We start from the raw sequence: 26,059 nt of genomic DNA on the forward strand, positions 1-26,059 counted from the left end.
CCCACCAAGTTTCATCCCGATCCCTCCACTCTAAGTGTTTTCCAAGTTTTAGGTTTCCCCCTCCCAAATCCCCCCCGAATGTCACCAGATCCGGTTGGGATTTAAAATAAGAGCTCTGAGACACGATATCCTCCTAAATATCAAATTTTCATTGAGATCCGATCACCCGTTCGTAAGTTAAAAATACCTCATTTTTTCTAATTTTTCCGAATTGACCCCCCTTCACCCTACTACCCTAAAGAGAGCGGATCTGTTCCGGTTATGTCAATCATGTATCTAGGACTTGTGCTTATTTTTCCCACCAAGTTTCATCCCGATCCCTCCACTCTAAGTGTTTTCCAAGATTTTAGGTTTCCCCCTCCCAATTCCCCCCCCCCCAATGTCACCAGATCCGGTCGGGATTTAAAATAATAGCTCTGAGACGCGATATCCTTCCAAACATCAAATTTTATTAAGATCTCATCAACCGTTCGTAAGTTAAAAATACTTCAATTTTTCTATTTTTTCCGAATTAACGGGCCCCCCACTCCCTCCCCCTAGATGGTCAAATCGGGAAAACGACTATTTCTAATTTAATCTGGTCCGGTCCCTGATACGATTGCCAAATTTCATCGTCCTAGCTTACCTGGAAGTGCCTAAAATAGCAAAACCGGGACCGACCGACCGACAGAATTTGCGATTGCTATATGTCACTGGTTAATACCAAGTGCCATAAAAAAATCAAATTATATTCCAAGTCAAGGCCGTATCCAGGATTTTTGGGAGAGGGTGGGTAGAAAATAAACGTAAAAATCATTAAAAATGTGTTTATGCATTTTTATCACGTTTTTGCGAGTCGAACAAGCATTTTGGAGGCAGGGGCTTAAATCCCATAGCCCCCCCCCCATATACAGCCTTGTTCCAAGTATAGAATATTATGGAGAATGGCGAAAACCTTTGCATTTGGAGCCACTTAGATTTCCCAACATCATGCGTACATCTGGTACCATGTGCAAGTGAGTGAATGTTATAGATGGCATGGAGGTCTCTTAAGAATAAAATTAACCCAAAAACTCTTGAACATCTAACCAGATAGTCCGTGACACAGAAAGAATAGACGGGGATATTATCGATCAAGCTGAAATGGGACAATAAAAGGTAAGGTGTTACTTACTTTACTATAATTTATGAATTTATTTTATAACCCATCAAAAACACAAGGCATGGGATGGAGTATAACAAAAAGAAAGAAAAAAAACGCAAAAACAGGAGCAAATATGCACAAAGTAAAAGCGCAAATTAACCAGACATTTATAAAAAAGTGAGCCATTCTAAGGGTGGCAACTCATTTGACAACTTTACATAAAAATTATTAAGCTCCAGAATTGGGTCAAGGACTTCGTAATACTGTTTCAATGCAGTGTTACGGGACTGTATCGGAAGACTTAATATATATATATATATATATATATATATATATATATATATATATATATATATATATACAAAGCTTTCTAGAGAAGTTTTTTTATTATATTCATTTGCGATGGCACTGAAGATGACATAAGCCGTACGGATTTTTCACTCATAATTTAGCTACTATAGCTTTATTTTATTATTAACTCTTTATTATTAATTTATTTTGCAACTTTACAATTACTACAATAATTAATTCGAAATATTCCAAAGGCAGTTAATAGTTAATTTAAGCAGATTATAACGATGGACGAGTGTTTGACAGTCAGGCAACCTCAGTTTTGAAATACTATTTTAAGAGCACACTAATAAAGTCTGCTAGAGCCCACACTTCCTGGCACAAATCTGTTAGAATATATCTTTCCGCTTAAAAGAAGGAAGTGTGGCTTAAAGAAAAAAATATCAAAATAATCGTAAAAAATCAAAAAAAAATCCTAAAAATGTAAAAAAAAAATCTTGTCAAAAAAATTCCTAGAGCCATCCTTATTGCCCCCAGACAAGAATTGTAGACAGTTATCCAAAATGTAACACCGCATCATTAAGTCAGTCTAAGTTCTAAGCTTTTCGTAAAAACTGTAGAGGTTAGGTTGTTACAACTTCCTCACAATAAAGCACAACCGATAGAGCAAAAAATAAAGCACAACCGATAATAAACCGAACACAATAACCGAAAGAACAACCGAACAACCGAACAAAATAAACCGAAGCACAACCGAACACAATAAAGCACAACCGATAGACCGATAGAGCACAAGTAATTTGGCAGCATGAATTTTATGAAGACAAACAGAAGTGGGCTTGCTATTGTGTATTATTTTTTGTTGCTAACTCGAGCCTTGATTAAAGTTGGATATTCACAGTCAGCCAAGAAAAATTATGTACGGTATTTCAAAAGATGATATATGACAGCCTATAACTTCATAAATTTTCATTTGACGGAATTTCATAAAGACAAATAGAAGTGGACTTGCTATTGTGTATTATTTTTCGTTGCTAACTCAAGCCTTGATAAAAGCTGGATATTCACAATCAGCCAAGAAAAACTAGGTACGGTATTTCAAAAGATGATATATGATATTTTTTTTCCTTCCCCGGAGGTCTACAGCCTACCTATGTTTTAAGCTATGTTTTAACCTCGTTTGATTCAGCATCTGTGTAGACACAACGAGTTTTGCCATTTAATTGGACTTTCTGCCAACACGAAGGGGGTTCAATTTATAGCATGCTGACATTATGTCACTTTTTTTCGTTTTTGACGGCAGGAAGGTCTGCTGTAAAAGGAGCAGCAATAAAAAGTCTGCTGTTTCCTCCGTCAACAAGGATAGTATAATTTAAGACATATTCAAAATTGAAGACAAATTGATGACATTTTTAAAGAAAAATGACTTGTTCGTGTTCAAAATCATAAAGAGCATTAGAATAATCTGTTTAACTGAATAAAACCTGACAATTGCTTACATCTGCATTAAATAATACTAAAACATTAATTTTAATCACCCAAAATTTGTTATTTGCTACTCCCGATCAACATTTACAATAATGAAACACTAACGAACAAAGTGTCATCTATATAGACTGTTTTTCGAATTTGTATGGCTAAATCGAACACAGCTAACACTAACCCCTCGTTCAACAGAGCTTATCCAATGAATTGCAATCGCAATTGAATAAGCAATTGAATTTGTATGGCTAAATCGAACACAGCTAACATTAACCCCTCGTTCAACAGAGCTTATCCAATGAATTGCAATCGCAATTGAATAAGCAATTGCGATTGAATTGCAATCGCAATTGAATAATTGAATCGCAAATGAATAAGCGTAATTACTCTGCTCTATTAAACGCGGTTTGAACAGAAAAATTAACTTTTTAAGAAAATGTCGAGCCCATAGATCCTTTGCTTATATTAATAGATTAAATTTCCAAGATTTTTTTTTCTTTAAAAGGACGAACTACACCTCTGTGAGCTATGAAGCACAACAAGCAAATAATTGATTGTAATAGGTTTCCATAAGTGCTTTTGAACACAATTCAATAATCGTTATGGGCTAATGAACGGCGAAATAACAAATATGAATTTTAACAAACTTATTCAACGCGAAATAAAGCTGATCTTCATCGCAGCATCACCTTTTTTGGTGCTGCGGATACCTTTTTAGATTGGGGCAGCTTGTTTAATGATTAGAAAAATAATTAGAGTAAGATAATGAATGCAAGTTCATTCATTTGTTCTTTGTTTTTTTTTTTGCATTACATTTGCAATATTAGAATTCATTATCTGAACATTAGGAGAAAATAACTTTCAGAAAATTTTTTTTTTAAATTATTTTAGATGAATTTTATTCTTAAGAAAAAAAAAATAACCAAGAATCCAAGAATGTGCATTCAAAATAGACCCTTTTCGAAAGAATTTATTCTATTTATGACAATTTATCAAATAGCTATAGAAAGAAGAATAAAATGGAGTCAATCACAGAGATTATTTTTTATAACAACTATTTCGGCTCAATATCCTGTTTGTATTTTTGTCATTTGCATTTTAACCGCTACCAGTTGCTAAGTATTAATTAAATCAATATTAGACAAAAAATCGGTACAATCGCTACCAATTAGTTACGAGCAATCAGTTGTTTATTGCATAGATTGCGCCGAATCCATTTTCGTTAAATGAAATCATTATAAACTCTATATTCAAATCGCTACCAATAAGGTATGAACAGTTAAATTTGTTTTGTAAACAGTAAGTCAAATTCATTTTGCGTAAAAATAATTTCTTAGACAACACTGTCTTTCCCCTTATAATTAAATATTATAACGGGTAAAGCTTTTAATCAAGACAGTGAATACTGATGATTTTTCAGAAATACACTAATGCACATACTTTTCATCTCACTTAATGCTGTAAAAAAAAAATAAGACAAAAACACAGCACTGTTTTAGGTGCCAATTCATGATAATTATGGGAGGGGAGTGGTCGATCGAAGAAAAATGAAGATACAAAAAAAGAGAATTTAAAAGATCTAGGAGGGTGGCGTTTTTCCCATTTTTAATGATAATACAAATAAATTTTCAAAATCAAGAAGGCAATTGTCCTCCCCCACGCTAATTGGCAACCCCTGGCCACTTAGATCCCAGGACAAAACTGAATAACAAATACTTACTATGGTGTTTATATAGGCATGAGAATCTGGAAAGGCTGGGAGGTAGTCAAAAACATGCATTGGAAAATTCTTCTTTAATCCAGTATGTAGTAATGAAGGTGATTTTACTCCTGAGGCGCTGAGTAAAGGTCCCAATGTGTATTTTTTAGGGCGTCGAGCATATGATTCCAGGCCGTCTAAACTGAAACCCATATTGACAAGGGATAAAACAACATCTCCTAAAACAGGGTCCGTTCTCCCAGCCAACTCACAATAATTTTTGCCATTTATTCCAAGAGAGCATAGAACTAAAATTAAGGATAGAGTTACTTAACTTGTTTTTAAAATTTTGATGATGTATGATATAACCATCTTAAACTATTCGGATTTTCGTCATTTATTCCAAGGGAACATAATTTTTGCCATTTATTCCAATGGAACATAGAACTGAAATTTAGGATATGGTTACTTAACTTGTTTTAAAATTTCTGATTATGTATGATATAACCATCTTTAATTATTCATTGATTTTTATTATATTGGTTGTTTATATTTAATTAAAATAGTATTAATAAAATCAAAGTGAACGGGAAGGAGAAGACAAAGGGGTATTTTGCCTCTGAGACACCCTCCTCAATTTTCATGCAAGCACCAAATATCTACTTTTCCATGAGTTAGCCCATGATACTCTTTCGGAAATTTAAAAAAAGTCTAAGTCAAAACAAGAACAAAGACACAATAATTTTGTTCTGCAATTCCAGTAAATATTTATTCTGTTTCTACTATTTATTCATTCTTTTTTTGACAACCCTGAGTAACACTTGAGAACATGCAAAAATTACTTAGTTATAGAGGAACATAGAATGGTTGAACCAAGACTTTCCTTTTTAAATTGAACTTTTTCAACGTTTTATTCTTGTCATTTGAGAAACTTCTAAGTCTAAAAAAAAAGCGAAAGGTAAAATGAGCGATATTTGTTTCGGTTCTATATTTTACTACCTATTTATTTAATTTCTATCACTTATTTATCGTTGTAGTTACAAGCATGACTAAAACGTGAGAACGTTCAAAAAGTATTTGCTCATAGCACGTACATAAAAATGGTCGTACCAAGATACTTCTTCTATCATTTGCTTTTTACAGTTTCATCTCAAACACAGAAACTGCTGGAACAGACTTGATAACCACATCGAGTTACAAAAAACCATTTCAGAACGATTTCTAAAATGAACAACAGGCAGAATAATAGAGATTTTTTGTAAGACAGTGGAACTCAAACCTCAAATGGATATCAACCCTATATCCAAGGGCTGTCCTCAGCAAAACTCGATTGAATATATATATATATATATATATATATATATATATATATATATATATATATATATATATATATATATATATATATATATATATATATATAAAAATATATATATATATATATATATATATATATATATATATATATATAAAATACATTAAATACGATCTTTAAAACGAAAGGTTTTTAAAATAGTCCCAGTATTCACACTTTAATGAAGTTCAACCAGGATTTATAAATACCAGGATTACGTCGTTCCACCTCATTTCATCTATCAGTCCCGGTTGAACTTCGTCAAAGGGGGTGCTGGATTTGTTTTAAGAACATTTTTAGTTTTATAGGTCGTAATTTAATTTAAGTTTTTTTATATATTCATTTGTGTTTTATTGAGGACGGCTCTTGCATATAGGGTGAAAATATCCATTTGAGGTTTGACAAAAAAAAAAAAAAAAAAAAAAAAAAAAAAAAAAAAAAAAAAAAAAAAAAAAAAAAAAAAAAAAAAAAAAAAAACCCTATTGTTCTCCCTGTTCTTTGCTTTTATTGATGGAAAGGCAGTGTCGTCTTCGTCGCTATTTAATAATAATTGTTTATAAAACTATTGAAATTTTCTATCTCAAAATATAACACTTTCTTTCAGACATAATAAAGAGTCGGAGATTAAGAATCATCGTAACTGGAATCTTTTTATTCATACAAGCTGTCTTGATTAAGAAGAAATTCCAAGAAAATTTTGATTATGCTTACGATAAAAAAAAAATCACTCGATTAACACTTAAATAAACGAAACATCAAGATCATAAATAAAATAAAGGCCATTGGACATTGTCGGTCATGTCAACCCCAAAATTGGGGTGGTCAACCCCAAAATTTCGGTCATCCCATTGCAATTCCAGTGGGCTTCCCCAATAAGGCAAAGCTCATTTGAATTGACATTGCTTCATGCCTATCTACCTTAGTTCTGGCCCAGGATGGATGATAGACTGTCTATCAACAAGTAAAATGGCATCTAATTCTGAAAAAGGGTTATCCCAGCTTTGCCTCTCACCGAGACTATCTGTCTTGGCTTTACTCCAATTAGCCATAGCTCTCAAGTCTTTCATCACTTCCACCAGGTTAATTTTCATTCAAAAACCAACGGATTTTCCAACTGTCATTTATTAACCGTCTCCGTCCAACGAGTTTCAGTTAAATCCATGAGTGTTGCATGTCAAGTTAGCAAGAATATTCATTGCTTTTAAAGCAAAAACGTTTGAACTAACATTGCTAGTAATTGAAAAGCCATCTAAATATAGTAAAACTTAAATTTGGAAATGTCTATTTGTCAAGTAATAAATAGCTCAACTGAACTGCAGCCAGAATAAAAACTCTAAATGGTATATGGTTAAGCATGTAGCATGTCTTTGAAAATTAGAGCGGAGATTTAAGGCTAAACTTAAATCAAAAGAGTTTGCTTTTCAGAAAAAGTGTTGATTCACCACATTTCATTTTGTTTTTTCAGAAAGTTCATTCCGATGGTTTAATTGGGGATTAAGATCCACCATCATCCCTTGCGCAGGTGTGGAAGTAGAGAATATACCTTAACTGAAATATTATATATCTAATAAATAGAGTAAATTTATTTCTTGAATAAATACTATTTACAAGCAGGCAATATTGATATATTTATGCGCTTAAAAAGAAGATTTTCCTCAATAACACTAAACAAAATTTACAAAAGGATAAATTTCTAACAATGTGCATAAATGAATGCATATAGTATACTGACTATTTCTACGAAAGCTTAAAGCAGCTCTGCAACAAAAAACGTTGCAGCACTGCAACAAAAACGTTGCAAGCACTGCAACATTACACAACAACAGTGCATATCAAACTGCAGTAATGCAAAGGATTCACAACAAAAAATGCGATGGTGCAACAGCTCATTACAACATAAAAATTGCGCGATAACAGTAACAACAAATTGCAGTAGTCGGTGCTTCCAAATTCCCTGATTTTTTTGAGTTTTGTCCAAATTTCCCTTTTGGAAGAAAATTGGCTTCTCAGAAATCTCCCGCAAATCGACCTTTGTAACAACATGAATGTGAATGCGGATACAACCGTTAACTTCCATCAACGTTTTACTTTTGCCAACGTTTTTGGGAGGAATCAGAGAACTAATTTTTTCTCGGATATATTCGGCGAAACCCCCGAAAACCGCCGGCAGTAGTGCGAAAATATCAAAATGGGGCCAAAAAAATGAAGTGAAACTAATTCTTTTAATTGTAAGGAATATAATGAATTACACTGATCAAATTCTGATTCAAAACTTAGTTTCTTGAATTATTTGTATTGTCTAAGCTTCTCAAGATGGTTTACTCAACAGTTCATAATTTTAATAAATGAACAAATAATCGAGCAATATTTTGAAATTAGTTTATTTCAGACATCATTTTCAATCTACAAGTTTTTTCTGTGTCTTGCTGCCGTTTATTATCATGAAATCCCAGTTTTTCGACTATCTTTTCTGGCACTGAAGATGGACCATGAATATTGCCTGAATTTCTATCATTAATTGCGCTTTTTTCGGCCTTAGCATAGTCTTACATTTCGCTTAACATAACTATTTATTTCTTTATTTCCCCTTCTTTTTTTAATTTCTCCCTTTTTCTTATGAATTCCCTAATATCCAGCTTTCTAACTCTTTTTCTTCAATTCCCTTTTCCTCTCTCCTGGATTGCAGACAGCACAAAAAGAACTTTGTAAGACACTGGGTTCCTATTTAATATTTTTCATTGACATTATTTCGTCAGTTTAGCCTACATACTAGCCTATTTCTAAGTATCTCCCATTAGATTGTCTTTTCAACGGTGTCTGATTGCTAATCATGCAAGAATATAAGAGGATCAGAAACATGAAAGGGTGACAAACATACAGCTTTGCATCATTTCAGTCAGAGTTTCTAATACGCTTTCCTCACTTGCTTGGACCCCAGCTTCATTCATTAGGTAGGCCAAAGCTATTTTCATGGCCTTTCTATAGGCCTCAGGGTGCGGAGCCTGGTTTGGGTCAGTAGATGCACTCTTCAACATCTAATTTCTTTTTCCTAAAAAGAAATAAAATATTACTTGAAATATTTTTTTCCAAGAATGTTTAACCCACTCTGTTTTGGCAGCTTTTACATAATTCGGCAATTTATATGGGTGCAGTAGTCTATAAATTGTCTGATTTAGCAGCTTTTGTGTTTCGACATTTGACATTTTTTTACAAGAGGTTTTGATCCAGAAAAGGATTTACATCAGTTTCCTAGACAAAATAAATAAATATTATTGACAGTTTTTCCAATTGAGTTTTGATCAAATATCATCAACCAGGGGGTTCAGCCACATCAAGGGGGAAAGGACCCCCACAAGACGAAAAAACTTTCACACCTCCCCTTATATGATTAAAATAGCTGTCTTAGTACTCCCCTGCTCCATTATAAGATCATAAATATATAAGAAGTTTCAATTTTTATAATATTTGGAAATAAATAGGGCATTTCTCTGGGAAAAAAAGAAAACAACCTTCACCTCTGTCCTATAAATTTTTCAAGCATTTAGGGATTTTATAGAAGAAATATAAGAAAAAACAGGAAGGAAAAAACTAACATAGCATGTATAACCAGACCGCATAAAGTAGTCCTAATTATCCCTTCCCAACTAAAATAATTTCTATGTAAATATCCTTCAATATTATAGACTAGCTATTGACAATGTGCAGTTTCTTCTAAATTGAAAGAAAGCAAAATATCTTAATATTCATTATAAAGCTGATAAAACACGTTTTAACATCCACTAAAAGTACAGCTTAAATTCAAAATGTCATCTGGAAAAGTCATTAATAACAAATTAAATCCATAGTATATACAACTAAAATTAACAGAATTTTGGGCATGTAAAACAGAGTTATTAAATAAAGACAGTGAGGTAAAGTCACCTTGACGGACTCCTTTCAAAATATCAAAAGGGGAGATCCTCCCTTTAACTTTGCCTTAAGGTGAAGGTACATATACAGAAGGTATTTTACTATGCAAAAATTTACGCCTCTTTTTTATGCTTCAAGTAAAACTTGGAAAAAAAATACAAGAGTTGAAAGCTTGAGCAACATAATAATATGATATAGATAATATGGGATCTAATTCCTTCTGCATCAGCAAGAATGTTCATTAAACATTGATTCCATAAAAAAAATTCATGAAAATTTATTCCATGAAAGAAATTTTCATAAACTTTTAGTTCTTTCATTGTTATTACATAAAACAAACTAGTTTTTTTAACTGAAAGTAAGGAGCGACATTAAAACTTAAAACGAACAGAAATTACTCCGTATATGAAAAGGGTTGTCCCCTCCGCAATCCCTTGCTCTTTACACTAAAGTTTTTAATTGTTTTAAAAAGCAGAATTGTGGCAAAGAGTCAAACTTTAGCGTAAAGAGCAAGGGATTGTGGAGGGGACAACCCATTTCATATATGGAGTAATTTCTGTTCTGAGCCGAGTCGGTTGGTGCGCTGGATTTGGGATCCTTTGTCTGAAAGGACGCGGGTTCGAATCCCGGTGTACCCAATTGTTCAGTCTGGGACGGGAGTCAGTGACGTGACTCTGTAAGCTTAGCCAGAGTCGACCCAGCTTTAAATGGGTACCTGGAGAAATCTGGGGAAGGTAAACAGGAAGGGTGTGCGAAAGTACAGGATGGTTAGCCCCCAACCCCCCATTGCACTTCCTGGCTGAAGGGCCAAGAAACAGAGATCAGCACTGCCGGTAGGGACTGTAAAGTCTAATGCCGTATCCTTTACCTTTTTTTACCTTACTTTCAGTTAAAAAACTAGTTTCTTTTATGTAATTCCTGAACGTTTTTGAATTAATTTCATGTTTCATTTTGGCTCTCCACACATAAATTATTAAAATGAAAATTGCATATTAATTCCTTTTTTGGCTAAATGGCTTTCTCTTAGTTTTGATCAGACGATTTTGAGAAATAAGGGGTGGAGAAAGCCTAGTTGCCCTGAAATTTTTCGGTAACATAAAAAGGCAATTATAAATTTTAATTTTTAACGAATGTTTTTATTAGTAAAAAATATACGTAACTTAAGAATTAGCTTACGTAACAAACTTTTATATTCTTAAATTTTTATTATGTATATGAGGGGGTTTGTACCCTCGTTAATACCTCGCTCTTTGCACTAAATTGTAAGTTTTGTCCCAATTCTTTAAGAATGACCCCTGAATCCGAAAGGCCATAGAATAAATAGTTGAAATTATTAAAAATACTACAGCATAAAGAGCAAGGTATTTATCTCCTCCTAAATACCTTGCTCTTTATGCTAAAGTATTTTTAGAACCCCTCATATGCGTAATAATCTCTGTTCGTTTTAAGTTTCAATGCTACTCCTTACTTTCACTTGAAAAAACTTTTCCATGTTTATTTTTTAATTGTTTTTTTTATAGTAATTTTAGAAAATCCTGTGCCCTTTTCATTGAATTTATGTTCCCCCATGACATATTTCTCCAAGGAAAGATCCTCCCACATAGCTCCCTCCCCTCCACCCCACCCCCAAAACCAAAAAAAAATCCCCTGAAAACGCTGTACACTTCCCATTAACCATTATTATATGTAAACACTGGCCAAAGTTTGTAACTTGCAGCCCCTCCTCAAAAATTTTCCTCAAAACTCCTCAAATCTCAAAAATTTTGATCCGTTGACTTTGGAGAAAAAATGAGTGTGGGAGGGGGCCTAGGTGCCTGGGGAAAAAAAACAAATAAACATGCACCTGTGATTTGTCTTCTGGCAAAAAATAGGAAATTCCACATTTTTGTAGATAGGAGCTTGAAACTTCTACAATAGGGTTCTCTGATACGCTGAATCTGATGGTGTGATTTTCGTCAAGATTTTATGACTTTTAGGGATTGTTTCCGCCTATTTTTTAAAATAAGGCAAATTTTCTCAGGCTCGTAACTTTTGATGGGTAAGACTAAACTTGATTAAACTTATATATTTAAAACCAGCATTAAAATGTGATTCTTTTGATGTAGCTATTGATATCAAAACCCCATTTTTTAGAGTTTGGTTGCTATTGAGCCAGGTCACTCCTTACTATAGTTCGTTACCACAAACTGTTTGAACTATTTAACTATTGTTATTAATATGTGAATCTTTTGATTTTCATGCCAAAGAGAAGCAAACGACTGAGGATTACTTTTTTATGATTCTTAGAAAATGATTGTCAAGATCTTGGGATTAAATAGTGCAGTGATGCTCTGGAAATTCTTTGAGATTACAGAAAAGGGAAATGTTAGTAAAAGCTGTAGGAAATTAGAAAGAAAAATAAGAGAATAATAAACATAAAGACAAAAAGCTAAGAATAATGCCATCAATATTTTTCCTTTCTTCAAAAAAAAAACCATATATCTACTGCTCTTTAGAGGTCTCCCCCAGGCCACTCAGCATGTCCTTAGGTGTTGATAGGGGAGCGCCCTACAGATATGTAGGGTACAGACCAAGGCAGGCACCTTGTCCCTGGGGGGCCATAATAGATACTGGGGCACCATTGCCCAGGACCATAAATTTAGGTGGAGGAGCAAGAAGACCCCTCAAACGTACACTCAACAACAACCACTAACGTGTCCGCATATCCCATGAGTTACAAAATTGCTCTCAGTAATGGGTTCAAGTGCATGGTGATACAGAACATCATTGTGGGAGGATCCTCTAAAGGAGGACAACTGCAGCAAGGTATAAGATCCAGATCTATGGACAACAGCCTCTGCAAAGGGCTACCTCAACCCTTTTGTGGTACCTGCAAGACTGGGGACCTTACAGCCAACTCTATTCCCAATTGAGGGGTGGTGTCTCTTGAGGAAATTATAGCCTAGTAAATCGTTTTTCCAATTCATTCAACCTTTTCTTTATATCAAAGCATAACAATTGTTGATTTAATCCTATTTGTCTTCTGATTTTTTTGTTGTTTGATTTAATCCTTTTTTTGTAAGCACAAGCGCCATTTAGTTTTATGACTACAAGAGATTGTGCAAATAAAACTGATTCTATTCTAATGACACAGCATTTTCATGGGATTCTGACTAATGCATAATATTTCTGGGCTTAGTATGTTTTAACAGGCGTTTCAGGCTGAAAACCTCTTCCTAGCCAATTTATTTACTATGGGTTGCCTCCCTGTAGTAGTTTGTAGGTATGAATATATAATGAGCTTGAGTTAATAGGCTTGAGACTGTCTGTGCAGGATTTCAACTCTTGTTGATAGAAGAGCATCACCAAGTGCTAAAAACCATGTTCTGACCAAGATAGGCAGATGATTACAAAAAGTCTCCATTCATACTGGAGGTCCCAGGGACTTCTTGCTGTCTGGTTCAAAGCTGACTTAAGCACTTGAGTGTAGACTTGAGAAGACATGTTGATCCATGTCCTGCATTGGTATCTGGGATCAATGCTTTTCCTGAGGCCAAAATAATTTCAATGATTTAAAGAACAGGAAAAATGGAACTTGGAATGTTACAATGTTAAAAATATGACTATTGTATCAACATTTGCACTGACAAATTTAGACGGTTTGAACTGGAATTATTAGGAATTCCAGAAACTCATATCCCAGGGGTAGGAAACATGAAATTTGGTGATATATAATTTGTTTACTTAGGCAGGAACAATGAGGTACATAGACAGGGAATAGGGCTCATGATGACTAAGGAAGCTGCTAAGTCTTGTTTAGGTGGAGAAGGTTTTAATAACAGAATACTAATTGCTCATTTTATGACAAAAAAGTACAGGGTATCACTTATAGCAGTATATATTCCTGTAGAACCAACTGACAGGGATACCAGTGACTTGGATAAATTTTACTTACAGTTACAGGAGGAAATAGACAGGGTCCCAGGTAGAAATATGGTGTTTTACTAGGAGATTTTAATGCCTATGTTGGTAGAAATAGGGATAGATGGTATCCTAGCCTGAATAAATTTGGCATAACAAAAGAAAACAGTAATGGCTACTGACTTTTGCAATTTTGTATGGATGACAATCTAGTCATAACCAATACAGTTTTTGGACATAAATGGCCCATAAGTTAACATGGTCTTCACATGATGATAAGACAGCAAACTTCATTGATTATGTTACAGTAAACCAAAGGCTGGTAGGATCAATAAAAGGTATCAGGGTATATAAGAGTGCTGTTATTGATATTAAATTGAAGATCCCATCTAGTAGTGTCTAGGGTTAATTTAAAGCTGAAATTTTTTGGAAGGGTAACTACCTCCCAAGAAGTTATGATGTTGGTAGACATGCAGGTGAGAATTTGAGAGAAGTTTCCAGGAACAGGTGAATACTAAACTTTGAGTTTAAAATTTGAAAATGTAGAAGATGGTTGGAATGATTTTAGAAAAACAATTTTTGAAGTTGTTGATGGAAAAAGCTTTATATTTAATAGAAAGGAGAAGGGGCTTGTACAAGAATGAATTGAGTGATAGATCATATGAAGACAAAAGGAATGTAGAGAAAGCTTTAAAATATCAACTAAGGAGGTGTGTAATGGAATCCATGGATATAATTGCAGAGGATCTGGAAGTTGCTGCTAGACAGCATAATAGTAAAATGTTGTACTGGTATGTTAATAAATTGAGAGGGAGTAATCAATCCAGACATGTCTCAGTCTAGGAGATAGGAACAGACCATAATTAGGGACATGGAAAAAGTTAAAGAGAGACTAGCAAAACATTTTGAGATTGTGCTAAACTGAGATAGAGTTGCAGGAAAAGATAAACCATTGTGGAAAATATTTCCACAATGGTTTGTGATACCTAACAATTCCAGGAAAATGTGAATTAAATCCACGAATAAGGAAGGTGAATAGAGTGAATATGGTAATTATCAAGACATTAGTCTGGTCTCTGTGAGTAGCAAATTACTTAGTAATATGATGCTTTTTAGACTGAGAGATGTTGTAGACAAAGTTCTAAAAGAAGAACAGAAGGGTTTTAGAAAAGGTAGAGGATGTGTTGACCAAACTTTCACTCTTAAGTTAATAATTGAGATATGCCTGAGCTGTCAAACACCTTTGGTTCTTAGTTTTAGAGATTAGGATAAAGTGTTTGATTCTGTTGATACAAGAGCTTTAGCAGAGGTCTTATCTTTGTATGGTATACCAGACAAGTACATTAAAGTGATTATTGCTATGCACAAGAATAACACTGCTACATTAAGGTAGGATATGAGGTTAGCATCAGGTTCTGTATTAAATCAGGAGTTAAGCAGGGTTGTGTTCTATCCCCCTTTACATGGATTGTTTTGATGGACTTTGTCTTAAGGAGCACATGAAAAGCAATGGGAGACTATGGAACCAAATAGGGAGGAAAAACTTCCTGAACTAAGATTATACAAATGATTTAAACATCCTAGATGAAAGTGTGAGCAAAATGAATGAATTTTTAGAGGTTTTGCAAGTTCAGAGTGCTAGACTATATTTGAAAAATAATGTTAGAGAAGACTAGGTCACTCAGGCTAGGAATAAGTGAAGATGAAAAGGTGACATTGGGTAACAAAAAGATTGATCAGGTGGGCAGCTTCACTTACCTTGGTAGTACTATTAGTAAGGATGATGGGAGGCAGTGAAGATATTAGAAGTAGTAGATGTTAATGGTGTTTTTTCACAGTTAAGTCTGCAAACCAAGATAAGAATTTTGGAAGCTACAGCACTGACAGTGGTCAAATATGGATCTGAAGCAGGGGTGCTCCATAAAGGATAAGGATAAAGATCCTCCAGAGCCACTGCTGGTGCATAGTGTGTCAAATTGATGTTTCAGTTGCTGGGTGTTTTTACAGGAACAAGCAGCAAGCTTGTCGCCCAACCTTGCTGCAGTGGGGATTGAACCCTGGGCCCCGTATTGCCAAGCAGAGCACCAATCCACTGTGCTACAACAGGTCTGCTTCATAAAGCAGAGGAAAATTCAGAGAAATTTCCAGAGCTACACGTTTTCCAGAAAAATTTGCCAACAGATTGTTTTGGGTACCTGGCTGACTGACCATGTTACAAACAGTAGGCTGCATAAAAATGTGGTTCAATCCCACCTTCTAGGGCTATAACAAAAGAAAGGTTGAGATGGCTAGGGCATAATCTGCAGATGAAGCATGACAGATTGCCCTTTATGGCCAACCATCTAGGACTAAACAAAACCCAGGTTGTCCTTGTCTGGGGTAGGAAGATGTCATAAAGAAAGATTTGAAGGAAATGCAGACTTCCTGTGAGGGTGTAAAGAGAAAGAATTTGAACAAATAGATTGGAATGAACAAGCAGCATGTGTAGCTGTATTGGCCTCAGTCAGCTTTGTGCTGCAGTAAGTTGTTAGTAGTAGTAGTAGTAGTAAATCTGGTAAAATTCTAGTTTAGCTACTTTGTGCTATCTTGGAAAGGGGTTAAGTTACAAAAATGAAACTTTCAGGGATTGGTCTACAGACTAAGGTATGTTCTAGGAAGGTATTTTGAAGTACCTCCCTCTATTTCTTCTCTCTCTCCAGAGAGAAGTCACCTTTGATGACCTTTCAAAATCTTTGTATTATAAAAATAAAACCTTGCAAAACAGATCTTCTGCTTAACTGAAGTAGCCTACAAGAAAATTGTTTTCTGCTTCCAACTTTGCTCAATCCCAATTTATGAGGTTTCAAAATCTGCAAATATATGCCTAAATTTAGAGAGAAAAACATTCATATGGCTTAAAATTCTACTCAAATAACAGGAATTGAATTTTTCAGAACTAATACGAGAGAAAAAGAAACTGAAAACTGTAAATAAAGGTAAAATATAAATTTGTCAATATTTCAATATATAATAGACTTGTCAAGTAGGCAGATTTCTAAGACTTAGAAATCAAGAAGCTTGGCAATACTTTTCTAGAGTATGTTTTTGACCCTGGACTCATTACTGAAAGTTATCTAACCCCTTTCCAAAATAAAGAAAAGTGGCTAAATTAGAATTTTACCACAAATCCTAATATTATTCATTGCTAAAAAAAATGTTGTAGGGGTCTTAAATCCAGCAGTGTCAAATATTCTACCAGTATTTAATTTATTATGCAATGAAAAATAGGCATGTCTATTTTTAATTTTAGATTTGTATGTTTCTAAATGAATGCTAGAACTAGCCTATTTAGGCCATTTTCATGTGTATATGCATACTGTTATCATCAAAAAATATTTATTTATCTTTCTTTTACAGGCTACTTATATTGGGTTGCCAAGAAACTTGTAATTATATATGGGGTTACAAATGAAAGATGTTTAAAAAACCCTGCACTAGTTTCTTTTTTACAACATATTTTTGGTAAAATTCTAGTTAATTGACTTCTAGCTATCTCAGAAAGGGTTTGGGTTAGGAAAATGAAACTTTCAGGGATGAATCTACAGACAAAAGTATGTCCGGGGAAGGTGTTTTGAAACAACTACCTCTACTCCTTCTCCCTCTAGAGGGCCCTGACCTTTGATAATCTTTAAAAATATATGTGTTATAAAAGTGAAACCTTGCAAAATAGATTGTCTACTTAATTGAAGTACAACAAAACTGTTTTTAGCTTCATAACTTTGCTCAATTCTATTCTATAAGGTTTTAAAGATATACAAATATAATTCCCAAATTTTGAAAAAAAAACATTGATATGGCTCAGAATTCTACTCAAATAACAAGAATTTCATTTTTAGAACTAAAGGCAGAGAAAAAGCAACTAATAACAGAAAATTAAGGTAAAATGTTGTTTTGTTAAAATTTCAATAGGTATAATAGACCTGTCATGTAGGCAAATTTCAAAGCCCTCTAGAGGGAGAAGGAGGGTTAAATTCTATTTAATTGACTTCTTGCTATCTTGGAAAGGGTTTAGGTTAGGAAAATGAAACTTTCAGGGATGGGTCTATAGGCCAAAGTATGTTCTAGGAAGGTATTTTAAAGTACCAGCCTCCACTCCTTCTCCCTCTAGAGGGCCCTGAAATTTGCCTACATGACAGGTAACATTTTACCTGTACCTATGATTATACCATGACTGTACCATGACTATACCTATTGAAATTTTGACAAAACAACATTTTACCTTACTTTTCAGTTACTAGTTGCTTTTTCTCTGCCTTTAGTTCTCAAAATACAATTCCTGTTATTTGAGTAGAATTTTGAGCCATATCAATGTTTTTTTTTTTCAAAATTTAGGAAATGTATTTGCATATATTTAAAACCTTATAAAATGGAATTGAGCAAAGTTATGGAGCTGAAAACAATTTTGTTGTACTTCAACTAAGCAGAAGATCTATTTTGCAGGGTTTCGCTTTTATCGCACACATATTTTTAAAGGTAATCAAAGGTCAGGGCCCTCTAAAGGGAAAAGGAGTGGAGATAGTTGCTTCAAAATACCTTCCTGGGACATACTTTTGTCTGTAGATTCATCCCTGAAAGTTTCATTTTCCTAACCTAAACCGTTTCTGAGATAGCAAGAAGTCAATTAACTAAAATTTTACCATATTTTTAAACTTTTGGAAACTATGGACTGTTTTACCTTTTTGTGCCCTATAATGGGCTGAAAATGGAGTACGCCCCAAACGAAATTAATAAACTATGAAACAGCATAAGAAAAGACATCATTATATTTGGGAATAGCATAAAAACAGCATTAAGGGGTATATTTACCAACTTTGCAGCTCAGTAATGGAGAGATCTCTGCTTTCCCAGTATTTGAGTTACAAAGTAGTTTCATATTTTCTTGGTAAGCCATCCTTTACTTAAAAGTAATGACAGAAAAGGTGTGACTTCAAGGGCACAAAAAAAAATATCAAGAAAGAGATCAACTTATTTTTAAAGAACATAAAAGACAGATCAAATTGAGTATATGAACTACATTACAAATTAACAGAAACACTAAAAATTCAACTTATTCTATTTTACACTCAGGAATAATAGTGGCAACAGTTTCTCTGAGTAGAGAAATGTACAGGCCTACTCACTGACAGATTGTAAATATATGATTATTTAGTATCCAGGTTTTTAACATGTTTCTATCTGATTTGAGATTTTGACACGGCATCTACATAAGAAAACTACGAGGCTACCTATTTATGTTGTCATGGGAATGTTTATCAACAAATAGTCTTATTATTCTGAAAATGGAAACGTTTGAAATACAGCAAAACACCAAAGCTGAAAACATTAATTTTCCTGTTGCTGCATGGGATACGAATGGCAAGCGATTTGCCATCACTAACGGTGCAAAAACAATATATCTTTGTGACGATTCAGGAACAGTTCAAGACAAATTTTCCGTAAAAGCTGAACATGCAGAGGTATCTCGTTAGTTCTTTTCTTATTACTTTAAAGTGGTTTTTCATTGGCGAAGTTGACATCTCACCTTTGACCGTATCTTTTTTTTTGGGGGGGGGAGATAATTGCCCCCAATATTTTAAAACTATCCTATTTTGATACTTTGGTTGAAAAAGTATTACAAAAAATTCACCCTGTAGATTAAGGAACATACCATTTTTCATGTCTTCATTTGAAAAAATGATAAAAAAATTTTTGTTGTCTTCTCTATATTTTCGCAAAATTGTGCCCTTGGTCATACTGGTTTGTATAAGGTCAGTAGGAATCTTAATTTATTTTTTATTGGTAGATTAGTTTTACTTTATCAGTTATAGATCATTTTACATGATGCGTAATCGCTGTTAAGGGTTTCGGAGGTTCAAAGCGCAAGAATAGATTTGAAAATTAATGCTAAGAAGACAAAACTGCTTAGACTAGTAATAAATTTTGCTTAAGAGGTAATAGTGGGTGACAGTAAAATCGTTCAAGGTCAGAGTTGTATTCATTTGAGTGACATTCTTAATAAACACGGGGGATGCGTTAAAGAATTCAGCTACTGCATAGCCAAGTTAAAGTGGTTTGTTTTTACAGGTGAAAACATTTGGAAAAATAGAAAGTTAAATCTCTGCCCTTGAATCAATTTACTGTCACCTAAAAAGAGACTGTAGCTTTAAGAGCGGGGATAAAGAGCATATTTTACAAGCATATGGGTAAATAGTGAAGAAGACCACACTGCCTTTCCGTCATGAACACAAACAACAAGTAGAACAATAGGGTATATTTTTCTAGAAACAGTTGAACTTTAACCTAAAACGAATATTTCGAACCTGTATGCACATTAAAATACAACCATTAAAACTAAGAAAAAAAAATTATTGTTTTTTAAATAAAAAAATTGAAATTTTTAGTTTTAATGGCTATATTTTAAATTAAGTTTCTTTTATATATTCGTTTATATTTTGCTGACAATGATCCTTGGATATAAGGTCGAAACATGAATTTAAGGCTTAAGTTCCACTATCTTACGAAAAAAAAATACCTATTGTTCTTCTTGTTGTTTGTGCTTATAAGTACATTGGGGTGAAGAAGGAGCGTGCTTGGCTGTATCCGTCTCAGTGCTGCAACGAGTTGTCAGGAACAGTTGCAGTCAAAACGCTCAGTTTTCACTTGGCATTTCACTTCGGAGGTCAGGAGATATCAAAGTGGGGTCTTTGATCTCTTATTGTCTTTCTTTTTAATAGTGCTAAATTTAAATAGTGGAGAAATGGGCTTTTTAAGGTGTCAGGCTATTGAACTAAACTAGAAGACACTGTGCATCCAGATGATCAAAAGTTTTATCTGCAATATCTCAGGAACTGCTAATTTTACTTAGTTCAACGTTCAGGGTGAGTCTTTTCCTGGCAGAGCCGTCCTCGCTGAGTGGATTGGTGCGCTGGTTTTGGATCCGTTGTCTGAGAGGGCGAGGGTTCGAATCCTAGTGTACCCAAATATTTAGTTTAGGACGGGGTCAGTGGCGTGACTCTGTAAGCTCAGCCGGAGTCGACTCAGCTCTAAATGGGTACCTGGAGAAATCTGGAGAAGATAAACAGGAAGGGTGTGTGAAAGCACAGGATGGTTGGCTCCCAACCCCCCATTGCACTTCCTGGCTGAAGGGCCGAGAAACAGAGATCAGCACCGCCGGTATGGACTGTAAAGTCTAATGCCGTATTCTTTACCTTTACCAACGTTCAAGGAATTTTAAGGTGTGTTTTGAACTAAATCTTAAGGCACTATATTTACCCAGGCACTATATTCTCCTTTTGTCAAAAAAGTATATCTGAGTTTCAAAAGAGTGGCTAACAGTATTCAGTTGAAACTTTCAGTGAATGTTCTTTTCAGTATATTATGTAGAAATTGCTGCTTGATCAGAAATTTACTGAAAAAAACTGATCAAACGTTAATTTCAAATTGAACAGAATTTGTGCAATAATTATATTGAATACAGACAAAGCAAACGATCAGATCACATTATGCAACTTAAGAATTTAAACTAGAATCTATTTTTTCTTCATAAGCTACAAACCCGAAAACTGGAGGAATAATCCTTATATTAATCAATAATATTACTTCGGAATTAAGAAACGATCAAACATCACTTAAAAAAAAATTCCCGATAAGAAGTTTTTTAAAGAAAAAGTAAAGAGCCATATTAAAGCTTGAGACGAACAGAAATACAAGCAGAAAGTACTATAATAATTTAAAATTTAAACGACCAGACGTTAATATCAAAGAATAAATGAAACCCATGGCAAATAAAAATTTAAATAAATAATTACTTCAAACAAATAAAAAACATATTGTGATATAGACAAACAAATAATCCTAAAAGGAGAAACAATTAAAACGGATTCTCAAGGTAAAATTAAAACGAATGCCTTTTAAAGTCCATTACATCATTTGCGCTTTACTGAAAAACAAATACATTTAAAACTTTTTTTCTTACACGTATAACATTCAAAGATAAAAATTACTATTGATAAATCTTGGATCTTCAATAGCTGAGATTTCTAAGGATTAGAATTATGTTTTAAACACTCAGTTTATTTCATTACTTTTTTCCAGTTATCTTGATTGCTGTATTGATTTTATTTTATTTTTTATTTTTCGCCGATGGTTTGGAAGATTAAAGCACACTGTTGAAAATACATATAGTTTTCAATAAAAAGTAACTGAACCACTGAAAATTGGTTGAAACTTTTTCTTGAACTACCGAATTTTCCCATTGTGAAAAGGGCCTTTGAAATGTCTAAATTATTGAATATGATCTTTAAGAATCCTTACTAGACATGGTGGTACGGAAAAATATAACTAAGAGAAATGAGCTGTCTCTAAAAATGTGCTTCAAAACCAGTTCTTATTAAATTGTCCTTTTTCTCGGAAGAATCAGGACACTCCCACCTCCCCCCACATCAGTAGAATCCTGGATCCAATAATGTTTTCCTCAGTTGTTTTGGAATTTTTGACGAAAATGAGATTTTTTGAAAAACCTGTTGAAACTAGGAAATAAACAAAACAAACTGACCACTTAAGATGGAGAAGCTGTGACTAATTTTATTGATGGAGAACCTTGCCAATATGGAAGCTGTTGTACAGCCTCCAATGCAATTGTAGTTTGACTAGCAGAAAAAAAGGAAAATAAAGCAAGCTTTGAGTACTATACCAAATGAATCCTAGTTCCAAAGAAGAATTTTTTATGGCTTTTTATTTGTTCTCTTTATCTGACAATTGATTACACTGGTTTACTTGTGAAGTCCATAATAGAGAGTGTACATTATAATACGTTACTAAGACTTTTCCGCAGAGGGATTACAAAGAACGCCGCAACCTATAAAGACTTTTTTAGTTAAAAAAAGGTAAAATAATGGAAGAAAAAGGAAATGAAATAAAACTAAAAAGTTATAAAAATGGTAAAGAGTGAAGTAACGTAGTACAAGACTTAAAAAGACATAAAGTAATTATGACAGGAAGGGCTACTGCCCCCTTTCCCCAGTTCGAAAGATTTAGTTTTGCCTACCACTTGATTGAAAACTTACTATGACCCAAGACAAAGCAGTAATTATAACTATTTATAATTTTTTTTTCAAAATCAGCATGTTAATTTAAAGGCTTCGAAAAGACTGTAAACAATATTGTATTTCTAGGAAAGTTAAGGGTAGTGAAGAAAGGTCTGAGGGAGGATAGCAAGAACAGGGGAGGTCTTACAAATACCTGTTCGTCTTTTCTTATATAATCTTCTTTATTGTAGAAGCACGCTGAAGATATCAAGGTTGTATCGCTTTGTTTCTCATCAGACGGCTCAAGACTAGCTGTTGGACAGTCAGACCTATATATTAAAATATACAGAATTGGTAATGAATGGTGAGTTGTCAATCTCTTTTTAAATATAATGTCCCAAAAAATGTTTCCGGATTCCCCTCTCATTTACCTGATGTCGAACGTAATTTTGCATCGTCATGAGAGATTCAAATTAAAACACATTAATAACAAATTACTAAAAGAATCAATTAAAGCATGGCTATATGACATTATTTTGTCCGTAAAGAGTGAGATATTGAGAAGGGGGTAACCCCCTCCTGTACCCCCTCCTATACGTAATAATGTCTGGTTTTTGGAAAAACAGATTTGGCAAAACCGCTTTCAGGCGACTAATTTCTACAGTTAGACTTCGACAAAAATAAGAATATTTTGAATAGTTGTTGTATTGATGTTTGTCTTCTGAAAGTCCTCTGGATTCGTTACTGATGAGAAAAGTTTTTTTTTCTAAAACTTATTTTAGAATCTTTCGTCATTTAAAGATTTATTTTTCTGTATCTGAATAATTTATAGTGATGTATTTGTATTAGGGGCTTCAAGAAGAGTATAAGTGGAAAACTACCCTTGGAAGCAATACCTCTACTCATTTTCTGGAGCAAAACTCTCCCTTTGGTCTTTGCACAAGAGGATGGTACTTTAAAAACTTACGGTGACAAAAAGTACAAGACCAAGATTCTTCTTTCATCAGCAGCACCGTGTATATATTTAGATGCTAGGTAAGTTAAAATTTTTGAATTTTTTTTGCAGAAGATATTCATTACTAAAGTGCCAATGACAATGAAAAGGAAATATGAATGTTCGAATTGGTTTGACAATCAACTGCACACATATATCTTGCAAAGTGTGCAACGCAAATTAAATTTTGAATGAAAAAGACCGGGATATACAGTTACGAAGTTTTTGCTAGTAGCGGGTGCCAAATTTAAAAAGTAAAAACATGGGTGAAAATCAGCAGAAAAAGCAAAACATTGATGCCACCAACCCGCTTAAGAAGGCATAGTTTTCCTTTGGAAGTGTCGCTCTATTTAAAAATAAACAGATTGTTAATGTTTTAGTTTTAAGCGATGAAAAGCGAAGTCAAACTTAACTAATTAGTTTTGCTTATTTAAGCTCATGGATTAACGAGTAGTGACGTCATAGGCACTCCAAAGGCATCGTTATCGCTGATTTTAAAGGCATCCTTATCCCGTCATTCCATGACAGCCATCAGGTATATGGTACGTCATGGGGAACGTTTTCTAAGAAATGCATGTGTCACTTACATAACGGGTTTTATTTACTTTTGTATGTTACATAATAGAGAGGATTTACTTTGGTTGTTACGTATTAGGATTTGTTTACTTTTGGTTGTTACGTAATAGGGTATTGTTTACTTTTGAGGATGACGTAATCTTACGTGACATAGTAGATTTATTGGGAATGTCACAATCTCGCATGACACGCCACGCTTCATGGGCCCGTGGGGAACCCCAAATTATAATTGAGAACAGCACAAACTTGGGTACTACGTAATGACAGTGCTTACGTGGCTGTTACGTAATGATGGGGGCACATGTGGGGTGTTACGTGATGACGGTGCACACGTGGGATGCTACGTAATGAAGGTATGCAGATCAGTGTTATATAATACTTTAAGAGATATTTTCGGGGGGATTTTTTTTCTTTCAAGGGCTTTTTTCTTCAGGATTACATAGCATTATCAGATAATATTGCGGGTTGCTCTTAGTGTATATATTTTTTTTTACTAATAGAGCCTTTTACTCTCTTTACTAAACTGATTTTAGCACTTACATTTGAAACAATCTTCAACGAACAAAACCACAGTTTGAAGCGCTGATTGCATATTTTTTTCAATGATCAAACCTCAACAACTTTACTTGACAATCACTAAAAAGTGAAGATTTTTGTCAAATAAATAGCTCTTGTAACTTTTAAAGAGCTTTACAAGGTATGAGAGACTCTGTTTTCTTATTCTCTGTGACACTGAATGACTGACAAACGGCATCCAATAGACAGCATTATCTCACATATGGCATTTTCCGGACATTTTCCTCCAAAAATATTCGTTTACATTAAAATCGATCGTTTGAAAAGAGTAAAAAAATCCCATTAGCATTTCTTCTGATAACTCCTAGCAATTTATTCCAGCATGACATAATATACCATCCCCGATGACACCCTCTGGAGGGCGCATTATTACACGTAAGGGTTTTTCATGCTTTTTCTCTCAAGAATAAATCTATGAGCTAAAAGTGACCATTGGGAAACTTTCCATTTCATTGTTAGAGTGCGATGTTCCATGGCAATTTACAGCCTGTGACACTGAATGGCTGACACACGACACCCTCTAGCAGGCATTATCGCACATATGGCATTTTTCTAAGCCATTCGTTTCTAAACCATTTTCAGATTTTCTTAAAAAAAAATCTGCTTTAATTCCATTGGTTCGTGTTTTCTTAAGCAAACGCCTTCGTGGTGCCCCCAAGACCCTTCACACGGCCATGGCATTATGCGGATGGTCCTGCGTGGCATCCTTGTGGCATCCATACTCATCTGTAATGTGATTTTAGAGATGAGATCCATCCTCAACTTTTTTCCAATTAAATAAGCTTGTAAATCTAAAATTCAATACTGCCTTTGTTTGAACAGCGGAACTTAGTATTTCATTTTTAGTACGAGTAGTCCAAACTGAAACTATGATGAGATAAGATTCACTCCAAAACATTCATTCCATAACTCAGACAACTCTTCACACTAAGATAAAGAAAGAAAGAAATTATCATTCACACAGACATGCAACAGGGCCAAAGTAGGAGCCAGCCGTCAGCCAAAACTTCCCTAAAAATTTATTTCTCTCACCTAAACCATAGCTGTCCCCTCTTACCTACAAAAAATTATTCATATCCTCTCTATTCAATCCAAACTTAAATAAAACTCC

At 34.1% G+C, this 26,059-nt stretch overlaps 2 protein-coding genes across 2 annotated transcripts in view; one reads left to right on the forward strand and one right to left on the reverse strand.

Annotated features, from left to right (window-relative positions):
• The window catches only part of LOC136042173 (transcription initiation factor TFIID subunit 8-like), a 46,490-nt gene extending 27,495 nt beyond the window's left edge, over positions 1 to 18,995 (reverse strand). Inside the window, exons 1-3 of the mRNA XM_065727101.1 lie at positions 18,918 to 18,995; positions 8,828 to 8,998; positions 4,617 to 4,903 (exon numbers count right to left, since the gene is read on the reverse strand). Coding sequence (XP_065583173.1) covers positions 4,617 to 4,903; positions 8,828 to 8,984 — 444 coding nt within the window. The 5' untranslated portion in view covers positions 8,985 to 8,998; positions 18,918 to 18,995. The remainder of the gene's footprint in view (positions 1 to 4,616; positions 4,904 to 8,827; positions 8,999 to 18,917) is intronic.
• Positions 18,996 to 19,030: 35 nt separating this feature from the next.
• LOC136042172 (intraflagellar transport protein 172 homolog) overlaps positions 19,031 to 26,059 on the forward strand; it is a 222,669-nt gene continuing 215,640 nt past the window's right edge. Inside the window, exons 1-3 of the mRNA XM_065727100.1 lie at positions 19,031 to 19,253; positions 23,054 to 23,166; positions 23,652 to 23,837. Of these exons, the coding sequence (XP_065583172.1) occupies positions 19,077 to 19,253; positions 23,054 to 23,166; positions 23,652 to 23,837 (476 nt within the window). The 5' untranslated portion in view covers positions 19,031 to 19,076. The remainder of the gene's footprint in view (positions 19,254 to 23,053; positions 23,167 to 23,651; positions 23,838 to 26,059) is intronic.

This window comes from Artemia franciscana, unplaced genomic scaffold, assembly GCF_032884065.1.
Source record: "Artemia franciscana unplaced genomic scaffold, ASM3288406v1 PGA_scaffold_74, whole genome shotgun sequence".
NCBI classification, from domain to species: domain Eukaryota; kingdom Metazoa; phylum Arthropoda; class Branchiopoda; order Anostraca; family Artemiidae; genus Artemia; species Artemia franciscana.